This window comes from Ictidomys tridecemlineatus, chromosome 8 (assembly GCF_052094955.1).
Source record: "Ictidomys tridecemlineatus isolate mIctTri1 chromosome 8, mIctTri1.hap1, whole genome shotgun sequence".
In the NCBI taxonomy this organism is placed as follows: domain Eukaryota; kingdom Metazoa; phylum Chordata; class Mammalia; order Rodentia; family Sciuridae; genus Ictidomys; species Ictidomys tridecemlineatus.
Window position 1 is genome coordinate 54320747 of NC_135484.1, and position 25049 is coordinate 54345795.

General features: G+C 35.2%; 1 protein-coding gene across 4 annotated transcripts in view; it reads left to right on the plus strand.

Moving 5' to 3' along the window:
• The window catches only part of Sesn1 (sestrin 1), a 104666-nt gene extending 80178 nt beyond the window's left edge, over positions 1–24488 (plus strand). For 2 of the 4 annotated variants that reach the window (XM_078019525.1, XM_005330151.5), the window contains exons 2-10: positions 11063–11128; positions 12005–12205; positions 13200–13382; positions 15784–16026; positions 17575–17722; positions 18811–18923; positions 20488–20678; positions 22238–22382; positions 23307–24488. In XM_078019525.1, coding sequence (XP_077875651.1) covers positions 12035–12205; positions 13200–13382; positions 15784–16026; positions 17575–17722; positions 18811–18923; positions 20488–20678; positions 22238–22382; positions 23307–23393 — 1281 coding nt within the window. In that variant the 5' untranslated portion in view covers positions 11063–11128; positions 12005–12034 and the 3' untranslated portion in view covers positions 23394–24488. Of the gene's footprint in view, positions 1–3271; positions 3475–11062; positions 11129–12004; positions 12206–13199; positions 13383–15783; positions 16027–17574; positions 17723–18810; positions 18924–20487; positions 20679–22237; positions 22383–23306 lie in introns of those variants that run through there. The other 2 variants (XM_005330153.4, XM_078019524.1) reach the window with 2 other exon arrangements.
• The last annotated feature ends 561 nt before the right edge of the window (positions 24489–25049 follow it).

Consider the following 25049-nt stretch of genomic DNA (forward strand, 5'->3'; position numbering starts at 1 on the left):
AGAGCCTTTTCTGTGGAGCTTCTGTAGCCTTTTCTTCTGTTAGCATGAACTCAAGGAACCTATTACCTTGTTGCTGGTCATTGTTGCTTTAGACCCAATGAACTCCTTTTGTTGGGTTTCCTTAAAGTACCCATCAGTCCTGCTTCTGTGTCTTTGTTAAGACCTGTCTCTATTCTCCCCAATCCTCTCAAACTTGCTTATCTAGTCTTATTCAATCATCTCTATAAACGCTCTAAGTTCCATTACAAATGTCTCTTTCTTCAGGAAGCTTATCTTGAACCACCACTCCAAGTCTGGACTCTATAAGTATTTCATCCTTCTATGCTAAAATCAAGTCATTTGGCATTACTTTGCTCTTATATAGGTATATCAGCTTGTTCTTAAGGAAAATGAAGATGAAACTATTCCTGCTAAAGATACAGAGGCACTTAGGAAAGAAACTATGTCAGTATTACTATTACTATTACTTCTTTGAGTAGATGTCAGGATTCTTCCTAAAAGGAAGAAAATGTTGAAATGAATTGTTTAAATAGCAGACTTTGTAAAATACTGCTGTCCTATATTGATTACCTGTATTAAATATCCTTTAGTAAAACTGTATTAAAGACCTTTCTAATCACTGTTCTATTCTCAGGATGTTCATCTTTTCAGCAGATGTTTATTATATGCCTGTATGAGTCCACTACCAGATACCTTCAGTAGGAAATTTGGCCTACTCAATAATTAAATCCTTAGGGAAAAAATACAAACTTTTTATTGAATGTTTTGGAACAAAACATCTCCAGAAGTGAAATCTACACAATGATGTTCGATAGTCAATTAATACATTTGTTGCAATGTTTGGTCACTGTAGATTTATAAGAAGGCATCTTTTTTTTTAATGTTAAATAGACTGACTAATTCACAGTACTTCTCTATATAAGAAAGCAGAAATTAGTACTCTTTAAAATATTTAGGTCAGTCTTTGTAAAGACCATAAGGAAATCTTAACATTTAATGGCTTGAAGTTTCTCTGTAAACCACTGAATTAGAATGTGTTAAAATTATTTTTCTTTTCATGTAAGTCAGCATTAACATAAATACTTTCTTGAAAAAGGAATCCTAATTGGAGTTACCTATTCAATTTCAGTACATCTAAAATATTTTTAATAAATAATTATCAAGTTCTAAACATCAGACACTACTATATGTATGCTGTTTTCAGTTTTAATCTGCATTTAATTATTTTAAACCATTTTGGGGTCAGCTGAATAGGTACTTTTCCTGGGTTTCTCATTAGAAAACAGAAAGGTAAGCTTTTTCCATTTTGCAATATATAATAATTTTAATGTCCCAAATAAGGTGATACCCTGCTAGATAACTCAAATTCTGTTTCCTTCAGAGAACAGAATCACAGCTGAACTCTTCTGGTACCAGAGTTGTCATTTTTCATGTACTTCTTTCATTTTCTAACTTTTATAGCTCACAAGTCCATATATCAGGTGCTTTTATGTTCCCAAGTTATTCATTTACGACCAGTTTATCTTAGAGGGCATATCATATTGCTGCAAACTGAATGACTTACTAGGTTTGGTTTGTTTGTTTTCGGCAAAGTGGGCATTTTCTGTAGCGCCTCTGTACCCTTTTCTTCTGTTAACATGAACTTAAAAAGTTTTCTAGGCCAGTAAAAAATATTTTGGGTACTTTTCTTTTTGTTTTTTAAAATTTTGTTGTTTTTTATTTTTTAATTTTTTGATGGGTGCTGTAGTGATTTTAAAAGCAGTTTATGAGAACACATAGCACCTATCTTATTTATCTGGAGGAGATAAATAAGAAATTACCTTTTTAAAACTGCCATTTTCAAATTTTGTTCTAATTAGTTATGCGCAAAAGTAGAATGCACTTTCACATCTCAAACATAAATGGAGTATAACTTCTCATTCTTCTGGTTGTAAATGATGTAGAATCGCACCAATTGTGTAGTCAATATTCACATAAGGCAATAATGTCCTATTCATTCTACTATCCTTCCTGCCCCCCATACCCGCTTCCCTCCCTTTACTCCCCTCTGCCTAATCCAAAGTAACTTTATGACTGCTCAAGAGCTAAAAGAGTAACTTAGTCTCCTCTGAGATATTGTAACCTTACTCCTAAGATTGAAACTCATTTTCATTTGTGACTTCTATTCTGTGGACACATCACAGAATCACATCACTCCATCAGTACTTGTTGATATAATTCCTTTTGGGAAACTCTGTTGTGGTGGGGCGGGGGGTATTTTTTTTTTTAATTGGTGGCAGGGATGGTATTTAGGGCCTTCTGCACAATAGGGGAGCACTTTACCACTGAGCCACACTCCCAGCTCTCTGCTTGTTTGCTTTCGCCCTTCCCAACATCATTTTTTCCTTAATCTGAGAGTGTAAGCTTTTGAAAACACAAGAGCAAATATGGAAAAAGAGATCTAATTTAGAAGTTGAGTTTTTTTTTTTTTTTTAAAGAAGTTAATATGTAAGGAAGGAAATACTGTTGTCAGAGGACTCTGGCTATTTGGGTTGTGGATCCAACAATGTCCGTTATTTGTGTTCTTTCATAACTTATATTTTCTTAAGTTCCTCATCAGATTTCAGAGAAAGAAATTCTTTCTTCAAAACCCAGGGTACTTATGAGGGAATATTAGAACATTTAAAGCCTTTCAATATACTTTGAAAAGAAAAGACAACTGAGGTCTGCTACCAAGGCTTAATGTCTGTGGAAGAGAGTAATATTTATAGATTCTACACTGTTTGCCAAAAATAAACTTTACATTGAATATAGGCCATGATCTCATCATACTTGTTCATGCATTCTGTGACCCATTCGGCGTTGTTTGGAAATATCGGAAAAGAAGAAGGGAAATTTCAATAGTTTATAAATTTAAAGAGAACTTGATTCCTCCTGGAGCTGTCAGGGTCAGTCTAGAGGTTGGCAGCTGTTTGGCTCTAGATTTGTGGACGAGCGAAGTGGGGGGGCGGGGGGGGGGATAGATCCCCGAGGCCCGAGGGCTCCAGCAGCACCTTCAAGCCTCAGTGCACGCTCGCACCGCACTGCTTCTGAACCTGAGAAAGCTCGTCGCCAGACTCCTGGCCTTCCAAGTTGTTTTTCGCCTGGCCGCGTCAGGTCGCCCGCCGCCTGCCCATCGGCGCTGATGGGACGGGGTTATGCAGAACCGGAGCCCCCCATTGGTGGGCTCGACCTCCAGAGCAGCGGAGTGACAGGCGTGGGGCGGGGCCGCGCGGCTTGTTTGTCGGTGCCGCCCCGCCCCCGACGTCCGCGCTGACTGAATCGCTGCATCCCAGAGCTGCGGCTGGCCTCCCTGCTCTCGCCTAGTTTGTCCGCAGTCGTCCCTGCGCCGACATGCGCCTGGCCACCGCGGCGAACGAGGCGTACACGACCTCGTTGACCGTCTCGGAGCTGCTGGGCTGCAAGCAGTGCGGCGGGGGCCGTGTCCAGGACGAGGTACCCGGGCGAGGGGCTGGATAGGGGGGGGGGGGTTACCTGGCCGGGTTGCTTGTGCTGTGCGGAGTCGAGTCGCTTTGCGTCTCTTCCTTGGTACCTAACAGCATCGGAAACCGCTCAGCAGGGGCGCGGGAGCTCACGGAGCAGCCACAGGCTGACCTCCCTGTTCCAAGGCGTGTGTCTTGGCCATCTGGCAGAGCCCAGGTGAAGGGGCGGCCTGTGTTTGGCAGGGAGACCTTTTCTATCCAGAGTCGACCCCGGGCTAAAAAATGCTGAGCTGGGAGAGACAGCTGACTGGGTCATTTAAATGGAAGTCTCCTAAACATAAATAACGTTGTTTTCTGTACAAGTCTCCACAAGTCCGAAACCCAACAAAGCTCTAGTCTTAGCGTAAAACAGCCTGTGGATTTTTACCTCCTGGTATTGTCAAAACAGATTATTCAGCCACCCTCACCCCCTCTGCCTCCTACTTTAAGAAAAAAGGGAAAGATACAGTTTGAGTCCCTGGAAAGAATGTTGCCTAGAATAAATATGTTCTGCAAGCTCAATGACGTTATGCACAGGGTTTACCCGTGTTTATTAAACCATCTCTGTTGGGTCTGAATTGGCCTTCAAAAAGAGATGTTTAATTGTATTTTTTCTCAATTGATGGAAATAGGACATTTGAAAGTTACTAATGTAATCTTAGCCAAACTTTGAAGCTTTAAAAGGCTTTGATTCAATATGCAATTAGTGAGAAAGTGGAGAATTTTTAATTGAGATATGAATTGTTATTGTTTTAGCTCAAGATATTTAAATGTGAATAATTTCTCTGCAGCTTTGCCCATTAAAATGGCTCAGGTTTAGTAATTAAATTTTATTTATTTTGTTGGCGAATGGAATCTGTCTTATCAACACAGCATGTATATTATGAAAACTTAAATAAACCTCATGAAGGGTATAGAACAAATTTTGTTTTTAGATTTTAATACTGATGGATATATTATATATATTATATTCTCCTTGTTTAAAGACAACAGAACAACCTTTTAAAAATCTCATCACATTGTTTTGGAAACTTTACCAAAGTGAGAAAACAATATGAAAGTGTTGAATTACCATTTACAGTTTCTGTTTTCAGGCCATAACAGATCTTTTCTCGTTTTGAGTAGAAATGAGTCCCAATCATCATGCCTGAATAGATATGTTATTTCTGATTCTTGTCCAGATCTCGAATTTCTAAATATAGCCATGTACATTTTAGCTTGCCCATTGATTGTAGTGCTTGTGGGATTGTGTTCAGGAAACTGCGAAGCTTTGTATAGTTGTATTTCATTTTTAAAACTTCCAGCATGTGGGAAGTTAAATTAGGAAGTAGTGCTTTATAGGAAAACTAATCACTTTCTGAGAGAATTAATGACACAATTCTTTCAAATAGTAAGCTTCCATAGTGCTTTTAAATTAAATACTTTCCAGGAATGGAACTCCTCAGAGAAGTATAGGCCACACATAAGGCCAAAATCAGATTTCCAATGAAATATTTAGTGTGTGTGTGTGTGTGTGTGTGTGTGTGTGTGTGTGTGGTGTTTTAATAGGCAAGCACTCTACTGTTGAGCCACATCCCCAGCCCCACATGTCAGTAAGTTTTGATTTCACTTTTCTAAAATGTAGTTCATAGGATACTCACAAAAGAGAGGAGCCTGTAGTCTCCATATTTCTTTGTTTTGTTTTGCAATACCGCGGATTGAACCCAGGAATACTCTATCACCAAACTATACCCCAATGCCCCCTCCCTTTTTGGGGGGAGACAGGTTGCTAAGTTACCCAGGTTGGCCTTGACTTTCAGTTCTCCTGCCTCAGCTTCCTGAGTCACTGGGATTACAGGCATGCTACTATACCCTGCTTCCATACTTACAAATACCATAGTAATGTTAATGACAATTTTAGAAGAAATACTAGTATGATGTACTATAGTAGGGATATTTCTTTGTAATGCTTCTAGATCTTTTCATTTGTTTAAATATTTTGACTGTCAGAAAGCCAGCAGCCAGCTATAGGCAATAATTCTTCCAGAGAAGGGTGAGTGGGATTGGGACTTTCACTTTTTATACAATAAATCTTTACCCTTGTTTAAATGTGTTTCAAAAAAACAGTTAACTAGCCAGGCACACTGGTGCACACCTAAAATCAAAGCAGCTTGGGAGGCTGAGGCAGGAGGATCATAAGTTCAAAGCTATGATCTCAGCAACTTAGCGAGACCCTGTCTCGAAATAAAAATAAAAAGGGCTGGGGATGTGGATAAGTGGTCAAGTGCCCCTGGGTTCAATCCTGAGTACAAAAAACAAACAAACAAACAAAAAAAACCACTTAACTGCTTTTTTAATTTTTAAAATGAGATTAGTATTGATATTTTGATTATCAGTTATATGCTATAATATCTAGACATGTCTTTTTGTTTTGAACACTTTTTCAAGACATGTTTTGAAAAATAAGCAACAAGTACAGAAAGAAAAATAATGATATGCTTACTTTACTTCTCAACTATTTTTTCAAGTTTCATACTCTAAGTCAATAACTTCTTTTATTTTGTATTTGTAGCAAATCAATCATTCTTTTACTTATGGATATTGGTATAGATTCATAAGTGAATCATTAACAAATTTGAAACACCTGATTAGAACTGTATTTTCAGTCCTCAAACACTGATTCATATAGCAACACAATACAAACATTGTCTTTCTCTGATACTATCAAGAAGGCACTAAGAATTTTCATACTCTGAAAATGTGTTAGTATTAGACATTATGAGGAAATTGGTTTGAAGCAATAGTGTGATGGTAGAAGTTGTTGCCACCTCTTTCAAAGATGATTATAGCATTGTTGAGGGGAGGGGATCTAAGTTCTTATATTAGTTTTTCCAACCACACCTTCACAGACAAATCTGTGAGGTTTGTGCTGTAATTAGCATCTACATCTGCTTTTCAGGAAGGCTATTTGCTGTTGGCAGTTCTGCCTTCTAGAATCTGGATTGGCCAAAATTTGCTTAGAGTCCATTTCTCACAGCTAAGATGGACAAATAATCCTACCAATCATTTGGAAGTGTAGTATACCAATTTAAAAATGGAAAGAAACAAAACAACAACAAAAGGTGGAGAAATATTGAAGTAACCTAAATAGGAAGTTACAAAATGCATATAGTTTGGCATAATCACCCCTTATTGAACACCTGCAGTGCTTTTTTGATAAAATACCTGCTAGAAAATAGAGTATGACTATTTTGCCATAGGACAAATGTTTCAAAAGTGGAAAATCAAAACTTTTAGAAACCAAGAATGTATCATACAATAAGAGTGATATCTAAAAGGATCTCCAAAATGTCAAAAACTCAGAGAGGCTTGAAAGAGTAATAATTAAAGATGCCAGCTCTAGAACCAGACTTCCTATATTCAGCCCTCAATTCCACTATTCATTAATACTGGCTCTGGGCTGAATTTGACTTGTTATTATTTAGCTGTACAAAATGGAGATTATAGTAGTACCTGTCTCATAGACTGATTTTTAAAAAGTCTAAGACATTGATTTTTTTTTTTTTAAAAAATGAAGTTTGGAGAATACTAAATACCTCTTCCAGGCCTTAATCATAAATTACATGCTCCTTACAAGGCTAGTATCTCATCAAGGAATGAGTACAATCACAACACCAAGAATTATTGTATAATTGTATATAATCCATCCCAAAGAGTGCTTGTTTTTCTTAACATCCTATTTTTTTATGATTCTTTGGATTTTTCTTGAGTTTTTAAAAATATATGACAGTGGAATGCATTACAATTCATATTACACATATAGAGCACAATTTTTCATATCTCTGGTTGTATATAAAGTATATTCACACCAATTTGTGTCTTCATACATGTACTTTGGATAAGGACTTAACATCCTACTTTAAAACATACAGAAATAATGTCATTTCTAAAGGAATCAGACAAGGGTGGGGGGGCTTGGCCATTGAAGACTAAAGGAAAAAGGGAGGCAGTGGTATCAGTTGGGCCACTAAATTTGGCTGAAGGGATGAACTGATTTTAAAAGGCTCAAAAATGACTTATGACCACTGGAAAAGACACTTGTCATACCTGTAAGAAAATAACTCATTTCTGAAATACTCATAGCCATCTTCTTAGAATTGTAAAATAATTGTTTTATAATAGTTTCGTACGAAAAGAATATGTTAATATTGAAACAAGACCAGAATAATATAATTTAACCTCTTTGTTTTGATGCCTATGTGATATCAATTTGCTATCATTTAAAAAAATATTACCATATGCTGCTAATGTAATTTGTAGGATAAAGTTCTAGAAATGGAATTTCTGAGGCTTTTTATTTCTCTTTACAAATAATAAGATATACATATTATGCCCTTTGTTTACTGCCCCCTTCAAATATATTATATATATTAATATATCTTAAGATCTTTTAAAGTTAACCCAATGGAACTGCTTCATTTTTTTGTAAGTACTGCCGGCTAATTCTATTAATTATACTGAATTTGACTAAAACAGTTCTCTATTGATGAACTCTTAGGTTGTTTTTGGTCTTATACTATTGGAAACAATGTTTCAGTGATTATCCTTTTACATGTGACATTTCATAAATGTGAGTATATCTGTAGGTTAACACTTATGATGGAGTTGTTCATTTAAAGTATATGTGACTTTGTTATTTTGATCAATATTGCAAGTTGCCTTCCCTAGAGGTTGTAGTAATTTATATACTACTTGTACTGTGTGATATTTCCCCCTCATACTTCAGAACATTCCTATCAGTAATATATAAGAACCAAATGATTGTTTCTCTATTCCCTCTCAAACACAACCTGTTAAAGACTTTTTAATCGTAAGCTTTTTGAAGAAAAATGGTATTTCCTATTTACAGGTTTGTGTGTGTGTGTGCGCGTGTGTGCGCATGTTGAGCAGTTTTTCAGCCATTTTTCTTTTATTTTATTTGAACTGTCGATGACCTTTACTTGTTTCCTGTAAGATTTTTGTTAATTAATTACATATTTTTAAAAAATTAGCCAGGTATGGTGGCACCCACCTGTAATCCCAGTTATTTATAACAGGGATATTATATAATATAGTAAGGCAGGAGGATCACAAATTTGAAGGCAGTCTCAGCAAAATTTAGAAAAAAAAAAAAAAGACTAGGTATCTCAGTGGTAGAGCATCCCTGAGTTCAATCTGCAGTCCAAAAATTGTTTTAGTTCTTTTCTGTGTGACTTGCAAATATCTTTCCCAGCTTTCTGTTCATGTTTGACTTTGTGTATATATATATTTTGCATGTGAAGCAAAATGACATTAAATGGTATTATATACTATCTTTAGTTTAAATGTTAAATAACCCAGGTAAGAAACCCCTGGATTTATGTCAATGAATATTTTATTGATACATTATAATTTTACAAAGTAAGATTCATTTTGCTATATTCGAACATACACATTACATAATTTGGTCAATTTCATTGTTCATATGTCATCACACTTACATTTTATGACTTATGGGTTTTGTGGCATTCTTAGACCCACTCCACTGTTTTCTTCTAGTACTGTAATGTTTTGTTTTTGTGTTTTCACATTTAACTTTGATTTATTGTGAAATAAAATATGATTTAGGATGTCAACTTCACTTTTTTCTGAGAGGCTAACCACTTGTCCCAATATTATTTGGAAAATAATATATTTCTTCTCTTTTTGAAATGACACATTTTCATATGCTAATATTCCAAGTCTCTTAGTTATAAAATGAGTAATAAACCCTTGAAGCAGGTATTTTCCTAAAATACTTTTTATTCAAATAAGATAATTTTTAAAGATTCATGAGAAGGGTTAAATGTTGATTTTAGCCTTATAGTTTTACCCAGTAAATTTGGTTTAAAATGTATATAGTAGGATCAGAGATTTAGCTTAGAAAGGCTAGTGGAGTCATCATTTTATATAAATGTCTGCCTTTATGCCAGGATAATGTATTGAACAATAGGATGTGGGGGTTTCTGGCAATTATTAAAGAATATTAAAACTGAGACATACCTGGCCAGACTAATGAATTAAATGTCTCCTCTAATGAATGGTATTATATACTATCTTTAGTTTAAATGTTAAATAACCAGGGTAAGAAACCCCTGACTTCCAGTGTAAGATTTGACTTATATAGTGTTTTAAAGGATTCATTGACAAGATAGCCTACTTTGAATCTAAATCTTGATTTCTCATAATATTCTCTTAAATTTTGTCCTTGCCTAATTTTTTTAATCCATTCTGCTCAAAGATTTTTCATTCACCTAGACCATATTTCTTGAATTGCTAGCATATGTCCTCTCTCTGCCTACTCCCATTTTTCTTTAAGATTAAAGTATCTGGATGGATCTGGAGGCTGACACCTATAATTCCAGCTCCTTGAGAGGCTTCAGGAAGATCCAAAGTTTAATGACAGTCTAGGCAATTTAAAGAGACCTGTCCCAAAAGAAAACAAAATACAGAGTTGGGGAGTAACTCTGTAGAGTACTTGCCTAGCATGCACAAAGCCCTGGGTTCAATCCCCAGTATTGAAAAAAATAATAATAATAAGAAGAAAGTATTTGGTTTATATCATGAATCTTTGGAAGTAGTAAAGAGAATATAGAAATAATATTGTTGATTTTTATAAGCAAGGGTTAATCTTTAGTTGTATAAATTCTAAAACATTTTTAATGACACTAGATTGACTAGACATAGTTTTTTCCCCCACCAAAAAAAAAAAAAGAAAATTTTTATTATTTTGTTTTTGTAAGTACACCATATTGGAAAAATAAAAGAAGTCCTAATAGTAAGATTGTCAGTTTTTGTAGCCACTCTACACTGTCAATAGAAAGTATAGAATTTAGATTGACTATGTAAAAAGGTAGAAAACCATTTATTTATGATTAGTTGAGCTGTTCTACAATACAAGTGAAATTGATAACATCCTATAAATAAAAATCAATTTTAAAGGAAACTGAGAAACAAAATAAAGTTCTCTGAAATTGTTTATTCAACCACAAAGAAAACATGGCTGATAGTACTTTCTATTTTGCGAATTTAACTGGTTTTTATTTCTTATAATATTTCTATCCTTATTGTGAGGTGTTATTATAGACTAATGATTACACATCTTCCTGTTTAAGACATCTGTCTGAAGGTATTACTTTTACGTTTCCTGACAAGATGTGTAGGGATTGACATTTTGGTTGAGTTTTGGATGTACAAACACATTGGTCTTATTTTGTATCACTGACAGCCCACAGGGTTGGCTGCTATGTGCTGAACTTTCTGTTCTAGACTTTCTGCCAAGTACTTTATGCAAAACTCTGGTTTTAGCGAAACAGGTTTTATTGTTTTTAGTCAAGAGTCATATTATAGGTTGTTGCTAGCTATGTGATGCGAACAGAAGAGTTGGTGTGTATATATAGACAGGAAAACAAACCACCACGACAAGCCTGTCTCTGTTCAGCTGGTTGTTTTCCCTCCCATTCCTGCGTCCTTAGTTCATGTTGTTTACTGCTAGAAGCCTGAGATGGTGTAATTTTCTTTTCTAGGAACTTGGAATTAAAATTCCTCGACCACTAGGACACGGACCAAGCAGATTCATCCCAGAAAAGGAGGTATGTTGTTTGTGAAAGTAAGTAGTGAATTGTGTGCTTTTAAGGAATGTTTTTATGACCTTCTTCTTGGCATCTGAACAACTGTTGGTCAACAACATGTTTTAAACAGCATTGATAACAGTTAATCATGCTTTGGCAGTGAATCTATGGGATTAGAAAAAGCTGATATAGGGCTGGAGTTGTGGCTTAGTGGTGGAGCACTTGCCTAGCACTCAGGAGGCACTGAGTTCGATCCCCAGCATCACATTAAAAAAATAAAGGTATTGTGTCCATCTACATCTAAAAATAATTTTTAAATAAGAAGCTGATGTAGTCATACTGATTTCTAATATATCATGATGCTTTTTTAATACCCATATTTAATCAAACAAAGCCAAAACTTGTTAGGTTTTGTTTTTGTTTTTAAAACTAATAATACTTCACCTGCTTATATGTAGATCTTGCTTAGGTTTGCCTATAAACTGAGTTACTTGATCCTGACCATCTCCATAGGCTGGTATGACCACTAGATTGGGTCTTTAATTCTATGTATGTAAAAACAACTGTGCTTTATTTTCATAATAATTGTTTGCTATTGGTTAATTGTGGTTCTCCTTAAATTGAGTGAGAGTAGGTGGTGTATTTGCAAGTTCTGCAACTTTGATAATAAAAATACACTTCTTGGTTTGGATTCTGGCCAGGTCTGCAAGCAGCCAATCTAGATGGCCTTTAATGTTCAGCCTTTGTTGTTTATCCCCTACTGTATAATGTGACAGTTTATTCTTCTGTTTTTTGCTACCAATTGAGTTTAAATTATTAATCCCCCTCTTAAGTCAAATTTTAATATGAAATTTACGATTTATGTAACCATGGTATTCCTCTCATTTATTTATACAGATTCTCCAAGTGGGGAGTGAAGACACACAAATGCATGCTTTATTTGCAGATTCTTTTGCTGCTTTGGGTCGTTTGGATAACATTACATTAGTGATGGTTTTCCACCCACAATATTTAGAAAGTTTCTTAAAAACTCAACACTATCTACTGCAAATGGATGGGCCATTACCCCTACATTATCGGCACTACATTGGAATAATGGTATGTAAAAATTAGGTGAAAATTTTTCTGCCTGCTTTTATTAATCTCTTTAAGAGATAGTTAATGCTTTAAACACGGGGATAAATACTTATATTTTGACTTATGATAGGATTCCTATTAGGTAGTTTCTGGTTGTTTTTGTTTTTAAATAAGTATGGTCCCAAGTATAACAAAAATTATGCCATTTATTTATATGATACTGAAAGCTATTCTTACTTAAAGAATAAAATAGAACCCAAGATCTATTTTATTATTATATACAGTTCTGATTGGCATAAGTGGTGATAATCCTGTTTAGTTTGTAAATACCATTGTGTCATTTTATGGTTGACAACTTAATTGAAGTTTCTTATTATTTTGTGGTTCTGAAAGTTGATATATAGGTAAAATTTTTACAGTTCAGATATTTTTATCAGATATTTTGTTCTTAGACTATTCTTGAGGTATTTTTTGTGGTGTATTTGAAATTTTTAAATGTTTATGTGAAAACTTTTCTAGTTCATGAAAAGTTGTGAAACCATACTAATCAAAAACTTAAACCGGGCTTGGTGGTGCACGCCTATAATCTCAGTGGCTCCGGAGGCTGAGGCAGGTGGATTGAGAGTTCAAAACCAGCCTCAGCAACTTTGAGGTGCTAAGCAACTCAATGAGACCCTTTCTCTAAATAAAATACAAAATAGGGCTGGGGATGTGGCTCAGTGGCTGAGCGTTCCTGAGTTCAATCCCCAATACAAAAAAAAAAAAAATTAGCTATTTTGCATGTTCTAAGGAAAATAGATTGGTACTAGTTCAAGGTTTTAACTTTTGGGACTGGGATGGTGGCTCAGCGGTAGAGCGCTCATTTAGCACATGTGAAGCCCTGGGTTCGATCCTCAGCACCACATAAAAATAAAAAAATAAAGGTATTGTTTCCAACTACTTCCAAAAAATTAAAAATGTTTTTAAAAAAGGTTTTAACATCTGTAATTAGAGTATCTTTTCATTTTTTCTTAAGGCTGCAGCAAGACATCAGTGCTCCTACTTAGTGAACCTGCATGTAAATGATTTTCTTCATGTTGGTGGAGACCCCAAGTGGCTCAATGGTTTAGAAAATGCTCCTCAAAAACTACAGAATTTAGGAGAACTCAACAAAGTATTAGCCCACAGACCTTGGCTTATTACCAAAGAACACATTGAGGTATGTAGTGAAGTAATAAATCTTCAGCATCATTTATATATTTTTTTAAAGATTTTATTTTTCAGAGCAGTTTTAGTTTCCAGTAAAATTGCCCAGGAGTTCTCATTTTCTACCTCCTTAACCCCCTCCCACAGACATGCATTTTTCTCCTATTATTAACATCTAGGATTTATGTGATGCATTTTTTTAATTTGTTTGGTGCTGGGGATTGAACCCAGGGATACATAACACATCCCTAGCTTTTTTTTTCTCCTAATATTTTAGTTTCAGATAGGGTCTCATAAAGTTGCTTAGCATATTGCTAAGTTGCTGAGGCTAGCTTTGAACTTGCAACCCTCCTGCCTCAGCCTCTTGAGCCACTAGGATTATAGGCATGAGTCACCATGCCCAGTGTGTGGTACATTTTTTGTGACTGATGAACCATCTGATATATTGTTATTAGCTAAAATCCATAGTTCACACTAGTCTAGCGTTCACTCTTGATGTTGAACACTTCTGTGGATTTTCACAAATGGATAATGTCACGATACCATTACTATATAATACAGAATAATAAATAGCATTTCCCTGTGCTGCTGCTATTCATCCTTTTCCCCTTCCCCTTGACATAATTAAAAATTTTAATCTTTTGATAAGAGTAGGAGTTACTGAAAATTGAAAGACATCTATAACTGTTATAGTATATGACATCAAAATATTTCAAACACGAACTGGGCGTAATGGTGCATGCCTGTAATTCCAGCTACTCGGGAGGCTAAGGTAGGAGTATCACAAATTCAGAGCCAGCCTGGGCAATTTAGGGAGACCCTATCTCAAAAAAATAAAAAGGATATAAAAAAAGCAAAAAACTTAACACCAAAAAACCAAATAACCCAATTAATAAATTGGCAAAGGAACTGAATAGACACATCACAGAAGAAGAAATATGGTCAACAAATATATGAAAAAAATGTTCAACATCTCTAGCAATTGGAGAAATACAAATGAAAACTAATTGAGATTTCATGTTACTCCAGTCAGAATGGCAACAATCAGGAATACAAGTAATAATAAATGTTGGCAAGGATGTGGGAAAGGGTTCACTCACACATTGCTGATGGGACAGCAAATTGGTGCAACTACTTTGGAAAGCAGTATGGAGATTCCTTAGAAAATTTGCAATAGAACCACCATTTGACCCAGTGAGACTTAAAACAGCATACTACAGTGACACAACAACATCAATATTTAAAGCAGCTCAGTTCTCAACAGCTAAGCTATGGAACCAACCTAGGTGCCCTACAGCAGATGAATGGAAAGAAAATGTAGTGTTTACACAATGGAATATTACTTGCCCATAAAAAGAATGGCTTAATGACATTTGCCAGAAAATGAGTGGATCTGGAGACTATTACGCTAAGCTAAATAAGCCAATCCCAAAAAACCAAAGGTTGAATGTTCTCTCTCATATGTGAATGCTAATGCACAACAAGGTGGGGAGGGGAAGAATAGAAGTTTAATAGATTAAACAAAGGGGAATGAAGGAAAGGGAAGGAGGAAAGGAAAAGGAAATACAGTGGCATAACTTTCTGACATAACTTTCCTGTGTACATATATGAATACACCACAGTGAATCTCCACATCAAGTACAACCACAAGACCGAGATCCTAATTAGAATAAGATGTATTCCATATTTGTATAAATAAGTCAAATTATACTGTACTATCATCCATAACTAAAACCAAAAATGTTTTAAATAATAAAATTAAAAGTTAGAGATGTAGCTCAATGGTAAATCACCCCTGGGTTCAATCCTATGTACTATATATAATAAGTAAGTAAATAAATAAATATAACTTGATGATTTAGGAATATTAAGAGTCTAGTTGTTCAAGCTGCTATCCTAAAAATTCTTTGAGAAGGCCTGATAATAAACAAAAAGACGTTCAGACAGTAGCTTCTATTCTAAACTCAGATTTATTACATTTGAAGTAAAAACACAGTAATTCATTCATAATCTTACACTTAAAGTACAGCAACTTGGGCTGGGGTTGTAGCTCAGTGGTAGAGCACTTGTCTAGCATGTGTGAGGTTTATTTATTTAAAAATAAATATATTGTGTCCATCTACAACTAAAAAATTGAAAAAAGAAATATAGCAGTTACTTTTAAGCAAAATGTATTTGATTACCTTTTAAAGTCAGTATTTCAAAAAATCAAAATAATGAACATGTTATTAACAAACACATGAAGCTGTATTCATGGATACATTTTCATAAAAATTATCAAATCATGGGTTTTACATGTTTACTAGATTTTGTGTAATCCTGTTTTCAATAGATTAAATACTAAGGTGAACTATATATCTTCATCAATACCACACCCAGGTATAAAAATATGTTCTCTCTTTTTTCCGCCCAAGGGGCTTTTAAAAGCTGAAGAGCACAGCTGGTCTCTTGCGGAACTGGTCCATGCAGTTGTTCTTCTTACACACTATCATTCTCTTGCTTCATTCACATTTGGCTGTGGAATCAGTCCAGAAATTCATTGTGATGGTGGCCACACATTCAGACCTCCTTCTGTTAGTAACTATTGCATCTGTGACATTACAAATGGCAATCACAATGTGGATGAAATGCAGGTCAACTCAGCAGGAAATATTTCAGTAAGTGTCTATTATTTGTTATGAGGTTGTAATAATACTAATAATCACTGTAATTGTTATTTTTATTTGGTTCCTTGGACAATCCATCCTGTTAAGTCTATAAAGATATTAGACCCCTCTACTTATTCATTCAGTAAGTATGAATTTATTTACTGCCTCCAAATGTCCACCACTAGTCAGAGCTCTAAGGGATATGTCAAAACTAAACACCTCTAGGAGATGACACTCAAATAATTTTAGTGTCAGGAGCAAATAGTTTTTACCCCTGTAGGGTCAGCTAATGTCAAACGGCTACAGCAGTGAGATGAGGGGAGTCTGAAAATAGTGTGGCCTGGTGGTGGAGATTTGCTGGTGCCAATCAGATCCTTTTCTTCCCTTTTCTGTAACAGAAACCAACCAGCTTTTTAAAATGTTCATCTTTTAGAAGATTTAATCATCTTTGATTTGGAAATTTCTCCCTTTAAAATTCCTTTTCATGTTTAGTTTTGCATAGATACAGAAGGTGGTATCCAATGAATATAAATTTCTTAAAATGCTTTCACTCTTTTCCTTCTCTTCTGTCATATTTTGCTTTCTTATTCCTTTGAAACAAAATAAGTTTAATTTTCTATAAGTAAATTTTAGTTTTTATATACAGTTGGTCAAAATTCTCTCTGCATTCTTTAGCCATAATTAAAAAGCAAGGTTTTACTTTATGCTTCAAAAGAGAAATCACAGAAGTAGCATCACAGTTATCTGAACCCACTGCACACATATTCTCAGTTGTTTTATTCTTTTAAAGAAATTTAGGTATGTTAAACTGCCTGTGACTTACATATTTGACTTTGGGAAAATTATCAAATCTCTCTGAGCCTCAGTTCTTTCATATTTAAATAAAGGTTAAAAAAATAAATGTGAGGTTTAGATTAAATATCTCTAAGGAAGTAAAGTAGCTAGTAGAGAGTGCTTGGTATTTATCAGAGTGAAATTAGCACATGAAGGAATATAATTTTCCTAAGATTGATCACAGTTCTATTCTAATAAGGTCCAAGACAGTCAGTTTCACTCTCCATTGAGCTAACTGAATCCATGCTGTAGGTGTGTATACGGTCACTGACTGTTTATCACAGCTTGGAAGTTATAAAAGGATCCAAGAGAGTATTTCAGTTTCTAGATGTGACACTGCTGTAGTCATCTCATCAAGTGACAACTGCTAGCCCCATTTGCAAGTCATTAGGCCAACTCCAGCCATGGGAGGACATGTTTCATTTTAATAGATAAATTGTATACAAAGAACAGTTATTATTTTAAAGATGATAGACATGTTGACAACATATACAGTATACAGTTGATAGGAAACCACTTTAACATTTAACTGACTTAGCAAGTAGAAGTTAACTATAAAATATTCATTGTTTTAAATTGACAAGTAGTGTTAAATTTTCATTTTTACAGGAATATAAATAGTAGGGACATTATTTTAAGAATATATTTTCCTATATTTTGATGGTCTTTTGAAGCAGACTTAATAAAATACATGATATATATAACATTGTGTTCTCTTTTCAGGTAAGTGAATCCTTCTTTGAGGTTGAAGCCCTCATGGAAAAGATGAAGCAGTTACAGGAATGTAGAGATGAAGAAGAGGCCAGTCAGGAAGAGATGGCTTCACGATTTGAAATAGAGAAGAGAGAGAGCATGTGTGTCTTCTCCTCAGGTAAGAGCAACTACTACACAATATTGCAAACCCACCTTTTTTATTTAAAGAATTTAGGTTAGTTTTAAAACATCAATCCAAATATATTTTTGTCATTTTGGAGTGGATATTGTATATGTAGTCCTACTTAGAATTTTTAAAGCAGGCAACTTAAAAAAAATTTATAAGTGAAAAACAGCAGTATTTCTAACATAGGTCATCTGAAAAAGAATATGTCCAAAAACTGTCTCAAATATATTTGACAATCAAAGAGTGGGGGGAAAGAGTGTGTCTTTGTATAAAGGGAGGTTGGGTACTGGCTTGTTTTTCCTTGAGGGTATATTTTTGTTTCTATTTGTGCCTAAAGGTGTAGAGTTGTCATTGTCATAAAATACTGTTTTGTTAAAACTAATCTCATCAACTCCTTAACATGATGATTGAAAAAGAACTTAGGGGCAGTGCGGGAAGCATTATAAAAATGTCAACTCACAGGACCTTTAGTTTCATCATTTTCATCATATTGTATAGCGTTAATGTTTAATAAAAATAGTCAAGTACTAAATTTTAGAGCATAGCTTATCTTCATAGTCGTTATTATCACCTTAAAGATCATCCAAAACAGCATTCTACCTTGAACACATTTGGGGGAGGGGTGGATACCAGGGATTGAATCAAGGGGTGCTGAAACACTGCACCCTAGCCCTTTTTATTTTGAGATAGGGTCAAGTTGCTAAGGGCCTGGCCTAGTTGCTGAGGCTAGCTTTGAACTCATGATCTTCCTGTCTCAGCCTCCCAAGTCTAAACACATATTAAGGAGAACCTAAAGTCTATAAATTGGGGTGGGGACACAGGGAAAGTGAGGTCTATTAAAGAAAGAATAAAAAGCATACAGAATTCAACTATGAATATTTACTTTGTAATGGAGTATCCTCTTATATTCAGTTTACTGGTAAGTAAGGTACTTCTTTTTATTAAGATTCCATTTTGGTTGATATAGGTTACTCAGTGACATAGAACTGATTTTATTATTTTCACTTTTGTTATGGGAAATATGAATTTCAAGTATCCTGTTTCTGAAAAGCTTTCCATGACTTTAAAAATCATTTCAGATGATGAAGAAGTTACACCAGCAAGAGATGTCTCTCGTCATTTTGAGGATACTAGTTATGGCTATAAGGATTTCTCTAGACATGGGATGCATGTCCCAACATTTCGTGTCCAGGTAAAATTATAGCTTGTATGCATGTGAGTGGTTAGAAATATCTTAGCATGACTTAAAAGAAAAAGCAACCTAGATTTGAGAAGTATGCTAAGTGCCGTGCAAGCAGTATCTCACGAACAACAGAAGCTATATCCTCTAATTCCAGAATAAAAGTTGAGAATCATCAATTAGTAAATTCTGTACTCTAATTTTATAAGATTACTTCTAATTCATCAATAGAGTCATATGTAGTTTAAGTGTATATCATATAGTATTGCTTAAATATTTAGTTTACATAAGTAAATATTTAATTCAGATGAGTTGATACAACTTTCCCAAATATCATTAGGGGCCAGTGTTAATTAAATAATAGATATTTTGCCAGAATTATGAAAGAACTATTATTTTTTCACATTTGGTTAAAGGGACAAAACTTAGGCACAAAGAAGAGTTAAAGAATTTGTACTTGATAGTTAAACTGTGTCATGAAATATAATAGGTTAGAAATTGAAGAAATAATTTCAGGCTGAAAATTTTTGTGGGGAGGGAGATGAGCATTTGAAGGATTTGTGTGGCCAAAAAACAAGGGCAGCACTTAGTGATAGAGTTCTCTCTTAGCATGCACAACGCCCTGGATTCAGTCCCCAGCACCAAAAAATAAAAATAAAAAAGCATTGTAATCAGAGAAGAGTAGGAAAGAACTGAGCTTAGATTTCAATATATAGAGTAAGGAAAGGAATCATAAGGGGACTGAACTACTGTGAGCTTCAGCAATAATTCAAACTTCTATATTAGTGAGAAGTTAAAATTAACCAGGTGTGTCTTAAATGCCAAAACAGTTTATAGTAGATTAAATGGGGGTTGTAGGTTTTGACCAAAGTGATGGCATAATGTCAACATAGAATAGTGGGGGCTTACTAAGTTTTGTTTGAGGTAGAAATAAAGGCAAGGAGATTTTATGTAGGAAAACTAAGAGACTCAGTTAATAAAGCTAAAAGACTAAAAGGTAGAGAAGGAATCAGTGATGGACATATTAAATTAGAAGTTCACAAAATTAGCCAGGCATGGTAGCACATGTCTGTAATCCCAGCTACCAAGAGATTGAGGCAGAAGGATCACAAATTTGAGGCCAGCCTGGACAACTTAGATCCTGTCTCAAAATTAAAAGGGCTAGGGATATAGCTCAGTGATAGAGCACTTGCCTAGCTGGGTTAAATCCCCAATGTTACAAAAGAAAGAAAGAAATTCCTAAACTTTGAAAACCAGTTGGATGGCTGTAGTGATAAGAAATGAAAGAAAACTCTCAAGCTGGGCTGTGTCTGGGGCTCAATGAAAAGTCAGAAAGAGAAAATTGGAAATCAGTGCTTGTGTGTAAGGGGACAAGACTTCCTTGGTTCTTACCTTGCTAAGTTAGAAAACATAACCTCTTGCGTGTTATAGTATGAAAATTGAAAACCTTGGACTGGAGTACAAGTGAAGCTCAGAGTGAGGGATGAAGGTAGTAGATTCCAGCTACCAGTGATCTCACAGAGCTGTATTTGGCCACATTTTAATTATTCATGTTAATTCTATTCCCTATGTTTAGGACTATTGCTGGGAAGACCATGGTTATTCATTGGTAAATCGCCTTTATCCAGATGTGGGACAGTTGATCGATGAAAAATTTCACATTGCTTACAATCTTACTTATAATACAATGGCAATGCACAAAGACGTTGATACCTCAATGCTTAGACGGGCTATTTGGAACTATATTCACTGCATGTTTGGAATACGGTTAGTCTGTTTTCTTGTGTTTATAAAGAGGTATTTCCCTCTAGGCTAAATTATTCAGGTGCTTAGAGCACACACAGGCACATATACTCAAGATCATCCCCTCGTCTGGGAACTTTTTTTTTTTTTTTTTTTTTTTTAACATCTGTGCTTCAGGGAACCCCATTATTGCAGCTTAGTTTTTCCCCTCTCTTCTAGTAAGGCAAGGGGGAGAGTTTAGAGACATTGACAAGAGTTAAATGACTGCTGCCTCCAAGAAAGGGGAAGGCAAACAAGTTGATTCCAGAACATAAATGAAAAGAGGCAATTTGTCACTGAGCATCTTTGTCTTTCTGTGTCATCTTTTATCTTCTACCACACTCATATTGTTACCTTCTGGCAACTCGGTACCTTTGTATTGCCCCTCCAGCTGTTCTCAAGTGCCTTCTGAAGAGTACCTGTTCCCGTAAAACTTCATCACAATGGAAAATTCACGTCCTCACTGTTAGGTTTTTAGCATATTGTGGTGTGTACAAAAGGCAGCCATTATTTACTACCTTCCCTCACTCGCACACTCCTTGTTGCATTGCTTTCTGGTTATTTTAGCAAAAAACAAAAAACAAAAACAGCTTTCTGTTGCTATTCATTTTATCAGAGATTCTGGTCAAAAACCTTTTAATTTATTTTAAACTACTTGGGCATTTAAGACACGTATGATGAGTTTTAAACTAACTTCCACTAATCAGTGGCCAGATTTGACTTTGGTTTCCTGAATGGCTGTAGGACAGGCTTTGCCAAGAACTTTCTCCCTTTTCCACTGAAAACCCAATAGGCAAGTTCAGTACTTTTGTGATCTGGACTCCGAATAGGGAAAAGCAGACAGCAGTGCATGCAACAACCATCTTGCCTTAAAGTAAGCCAGCCTCTCCTAAATGTAGACACTGTGAGACCATATATAGACCACCCACCCCCACTGCCTTTTTTTCTCATCTAATCCCAAAAACTGCAGTTTTTATAAAATATAATTGTGCCAACAATGGCCTAATTGATTAATTTTTTAAATTTCAGTTTTTCTAAGCTGTGTTCTCAGAATTGGTTACCCATAGTGTAATTGCTTGTTCATGATTGTAAATATACCCTTTTATTTGGACCCAGTGCTACAGTGTTAATATTCTTAAATTTTAGGAATGCTTTGCTTGGGCAATAAGTTCTTCACTTTTTACCTTCATACTCACCCATTGACCCCCAAGTAAACATTGTAAAGCTATCTCATTTAAGGGAACTGCTGCCTGAAGAAAGAAGGGAAAAGAATATACCATGTAACTGGGCATGCTGGCTCACCCTGTAATCTCAGCTACTTCAGGGGCTGAGGCAGGAAATTGTAAGTTTGAGACCAGACTTGGCAACTTAGTGAGACTATCTCAAAATAAATAAATAAATAAATGGAATTAAATTAAAGGGCTCTGTATGTAGCTCAGTAGTAAAGCACCCTTGTACCACACAAAATAAAGAATATAACATTTATTTTCTGTAAAAAGAAAATAGACTATATGTTGAAAATATTGTTAACTCTTTTTTAACAGATATGATGACTATGACTATGGTGAAATTAACCAGCTGTTGGATCGTAGCTTTAAAGTTTATATCAAAACTGTTGTTTGCACTCCTGAAAAGGTTACCAAAAGAATGTATGATAGCTTCTGGAGGCAGTTCAAGCACTCTGAGAAGGTATGTGCCTGTTGTGGCTTATTACTCTGTAACTTATCAGTATTCTTACACTCTTTCACATAACCTAATAGCTCTCAAACCCTCTCCCTTGGTTCTACCAACTCAAAGAACAGCATTCTAGGACAGCTGTCTCAGGTTCCCCTTGCAAGGGAAACCCATGATGGTGAGAGATAAAAGAAAGACAACAGGTGGGCTGCCCATTCTCAGAAGCAATGGAATAACTGTCAAAACTTAGGAGAAAGGAGACTATTTTGCATGAGCTCTTTTTAATTGTGTATAGGTAGAAATGTCTTGTGTTTTTTTTTAAACATCTTTATAGAAATTAATGATGTGGCAGGGAATAGTGGTATTCTGATAGAGCAGTATCTAGAGAGTTTCTGAACTACAACAAACATTCAAGAAGAGGTATGATCAAATATAGATGAAAGCTCAAAACATCTATCTAAAAAGAATATCAGATAGCTTTTGTTTTGAGAGATTGATATTCTGTTCAATAAACAAGGCTTCAAAGTTATTTGGTACTGTATAGAAAATGTACAGTTAGCCCAGCACATCTATAGGTTCCAATCTGTGGATTCAACACATATTTAAAATAAAACAAAAAACCTTGCATTGTATTGAATATGTACATATTTTTTATTATTTCCTAGAAGATATAGTGTAAACTATTTACATAGCATTTACATTTTATTATAAGCTATATAGAGATGATTCGAAGTATATGGGAGGTTATATGCAAATACTGTGCCATTTCATATGAGAAACTTGAGTATCTAAGGATTTTGGTATCCAAGGGAAGTTCTGAAACCAATACCTCATGGGTACCAAGGGACAATTGTACTTACTTTTGGTATTTGATTATTAGTCACTGAAAATCTGAATGTTTATAATCCTCTCTTATATGATTTTGTATTTTATATTCAGGTTCATGTTAATCTGCTTCTTATAGAAGCTAGGATGCAAGCAGAACTCCTGTACGCTCTGAGAGCCATTACCCGCTATATGACCTGATGCCTTTGCTCCATTAAAGATGATTCTGGAATAATCAGCAGATATATAGTCTACAAGGGGAAGGTACCAAGCCCCAGGACCAATGGTAGAAAAGAATTCAGAAATCCATTGTGCCATAATTTTTTAGTTTCTGCTATTTTACTGTGGAAATACCACTGCTGACACAAGCAGTGAATGCTTGGCAGCTTCAGGGTTAGAGCTGTGAAGAAGGCTGCTGTTTACAGTATTTTGCTTTTTGACAGTACAAGACGCTGTATAACTGTTTTAATACAGCAAAAAGTAACTCTCCAAATCCTGTTGCTTTTATGTTAAATAATGAGAATTGGAGCATGCAAAGAATGGAACTTGGATAATAACTTAAGATTTATACATAAAGAATTTTAGAAGACTTTGGTGCTGCTATCCCAGCTGGTGGAATAAATAGGTGGCTGTTCCAGTTAAGCTATTAGTGATTAAAGTGAACACTGCTACTATCTGAGCCTACATACATAATTTGTGTGGTTTCAAATTAAACTTGCATATATGTTAATTTTTTGCATCTAAAAAGCCTAGAATTATTACAGCTCAGCAAAGACCGTTTTGATGGTAACAGTTCATTTCGTTCATTATAGTTTTTTAATTCAATTATTGGATGATGTTAAATCACTATGGCATTCTTAAAATTTTTTCTTAAAAAGCAATCTTAAATGAAAGTCTGTGAATTTTAAGAAAACCTGGCTGTCTTTTGACGTGCTGTCTTGCGACCCTCTGACCCTGGAGGGCAGCTGTCTCGTGCAATATTTTTGTTTCCAGCAGCAAAGTTGTGGAAATATCGCTGTAGACGGCTGTGAAGTCCCAGGTGCGTTCTATCCCTGTGCTCCTGCCCACCTGATAGCCCCTACTATAAAGATGTGCAGCTCCTTTAATAATAAAGCTGGAAAATATTTTTTAGTCAGTTTATCAAATTTGATTTACAAAAATGTTAACTTTGTTTGAAATACAAACAGGTTTGAAAAAAATGTATTAAGTACTTTGTATTCTGGAAGCGTGAATTGCTTTTGAAGTCTGTCAGTATTATTGGTATTTTTCAATAAAGAATAATTTTCTCCAATCTAATTTGCTATTTCAATCTCCTAAATTATAATTTCACAATTAGTAACAGTTGTTTCTATTTACTGTCATAAATCAAGTACATTCATACTTAATGCTATAATCAGACGAGAGATTGCTTTAAATAACAAAAGTCTTGAAGTGATTTTGAAGATACAAAGAGGAGTGGACCTTCTGTCAGGGCTTATATATGGCTATTTTATCTTGAAAATGACTAGATATGATACCATGCCTGTTGTTCATCAAAACATTTATTAAGCACCATCTAGGGTCTACAAATGTACAGGGTCAGGTGGAAGTAGCGGATGGGGAAAAATTTTGAATAGAGGCATATTTATCCCGTTTGCTGTTACTATAGCAGAATACTCGATTGGGTAGGGTTTTTTGTGGGTTTTTTTAATTCTTATTTTTTAGGGATTCAACCCAAGGATGCTTTACCACTGAGCTATATATCCCCAGCCTTTTTTATTTTGAGACAAAGTCTCAAAGTTGCTGAGACTGACCTTCAACTTGTGATCCTCCAGTTGCTGGTATTATGAGTGTGCACCTTCAGGCCCAGCTGACACT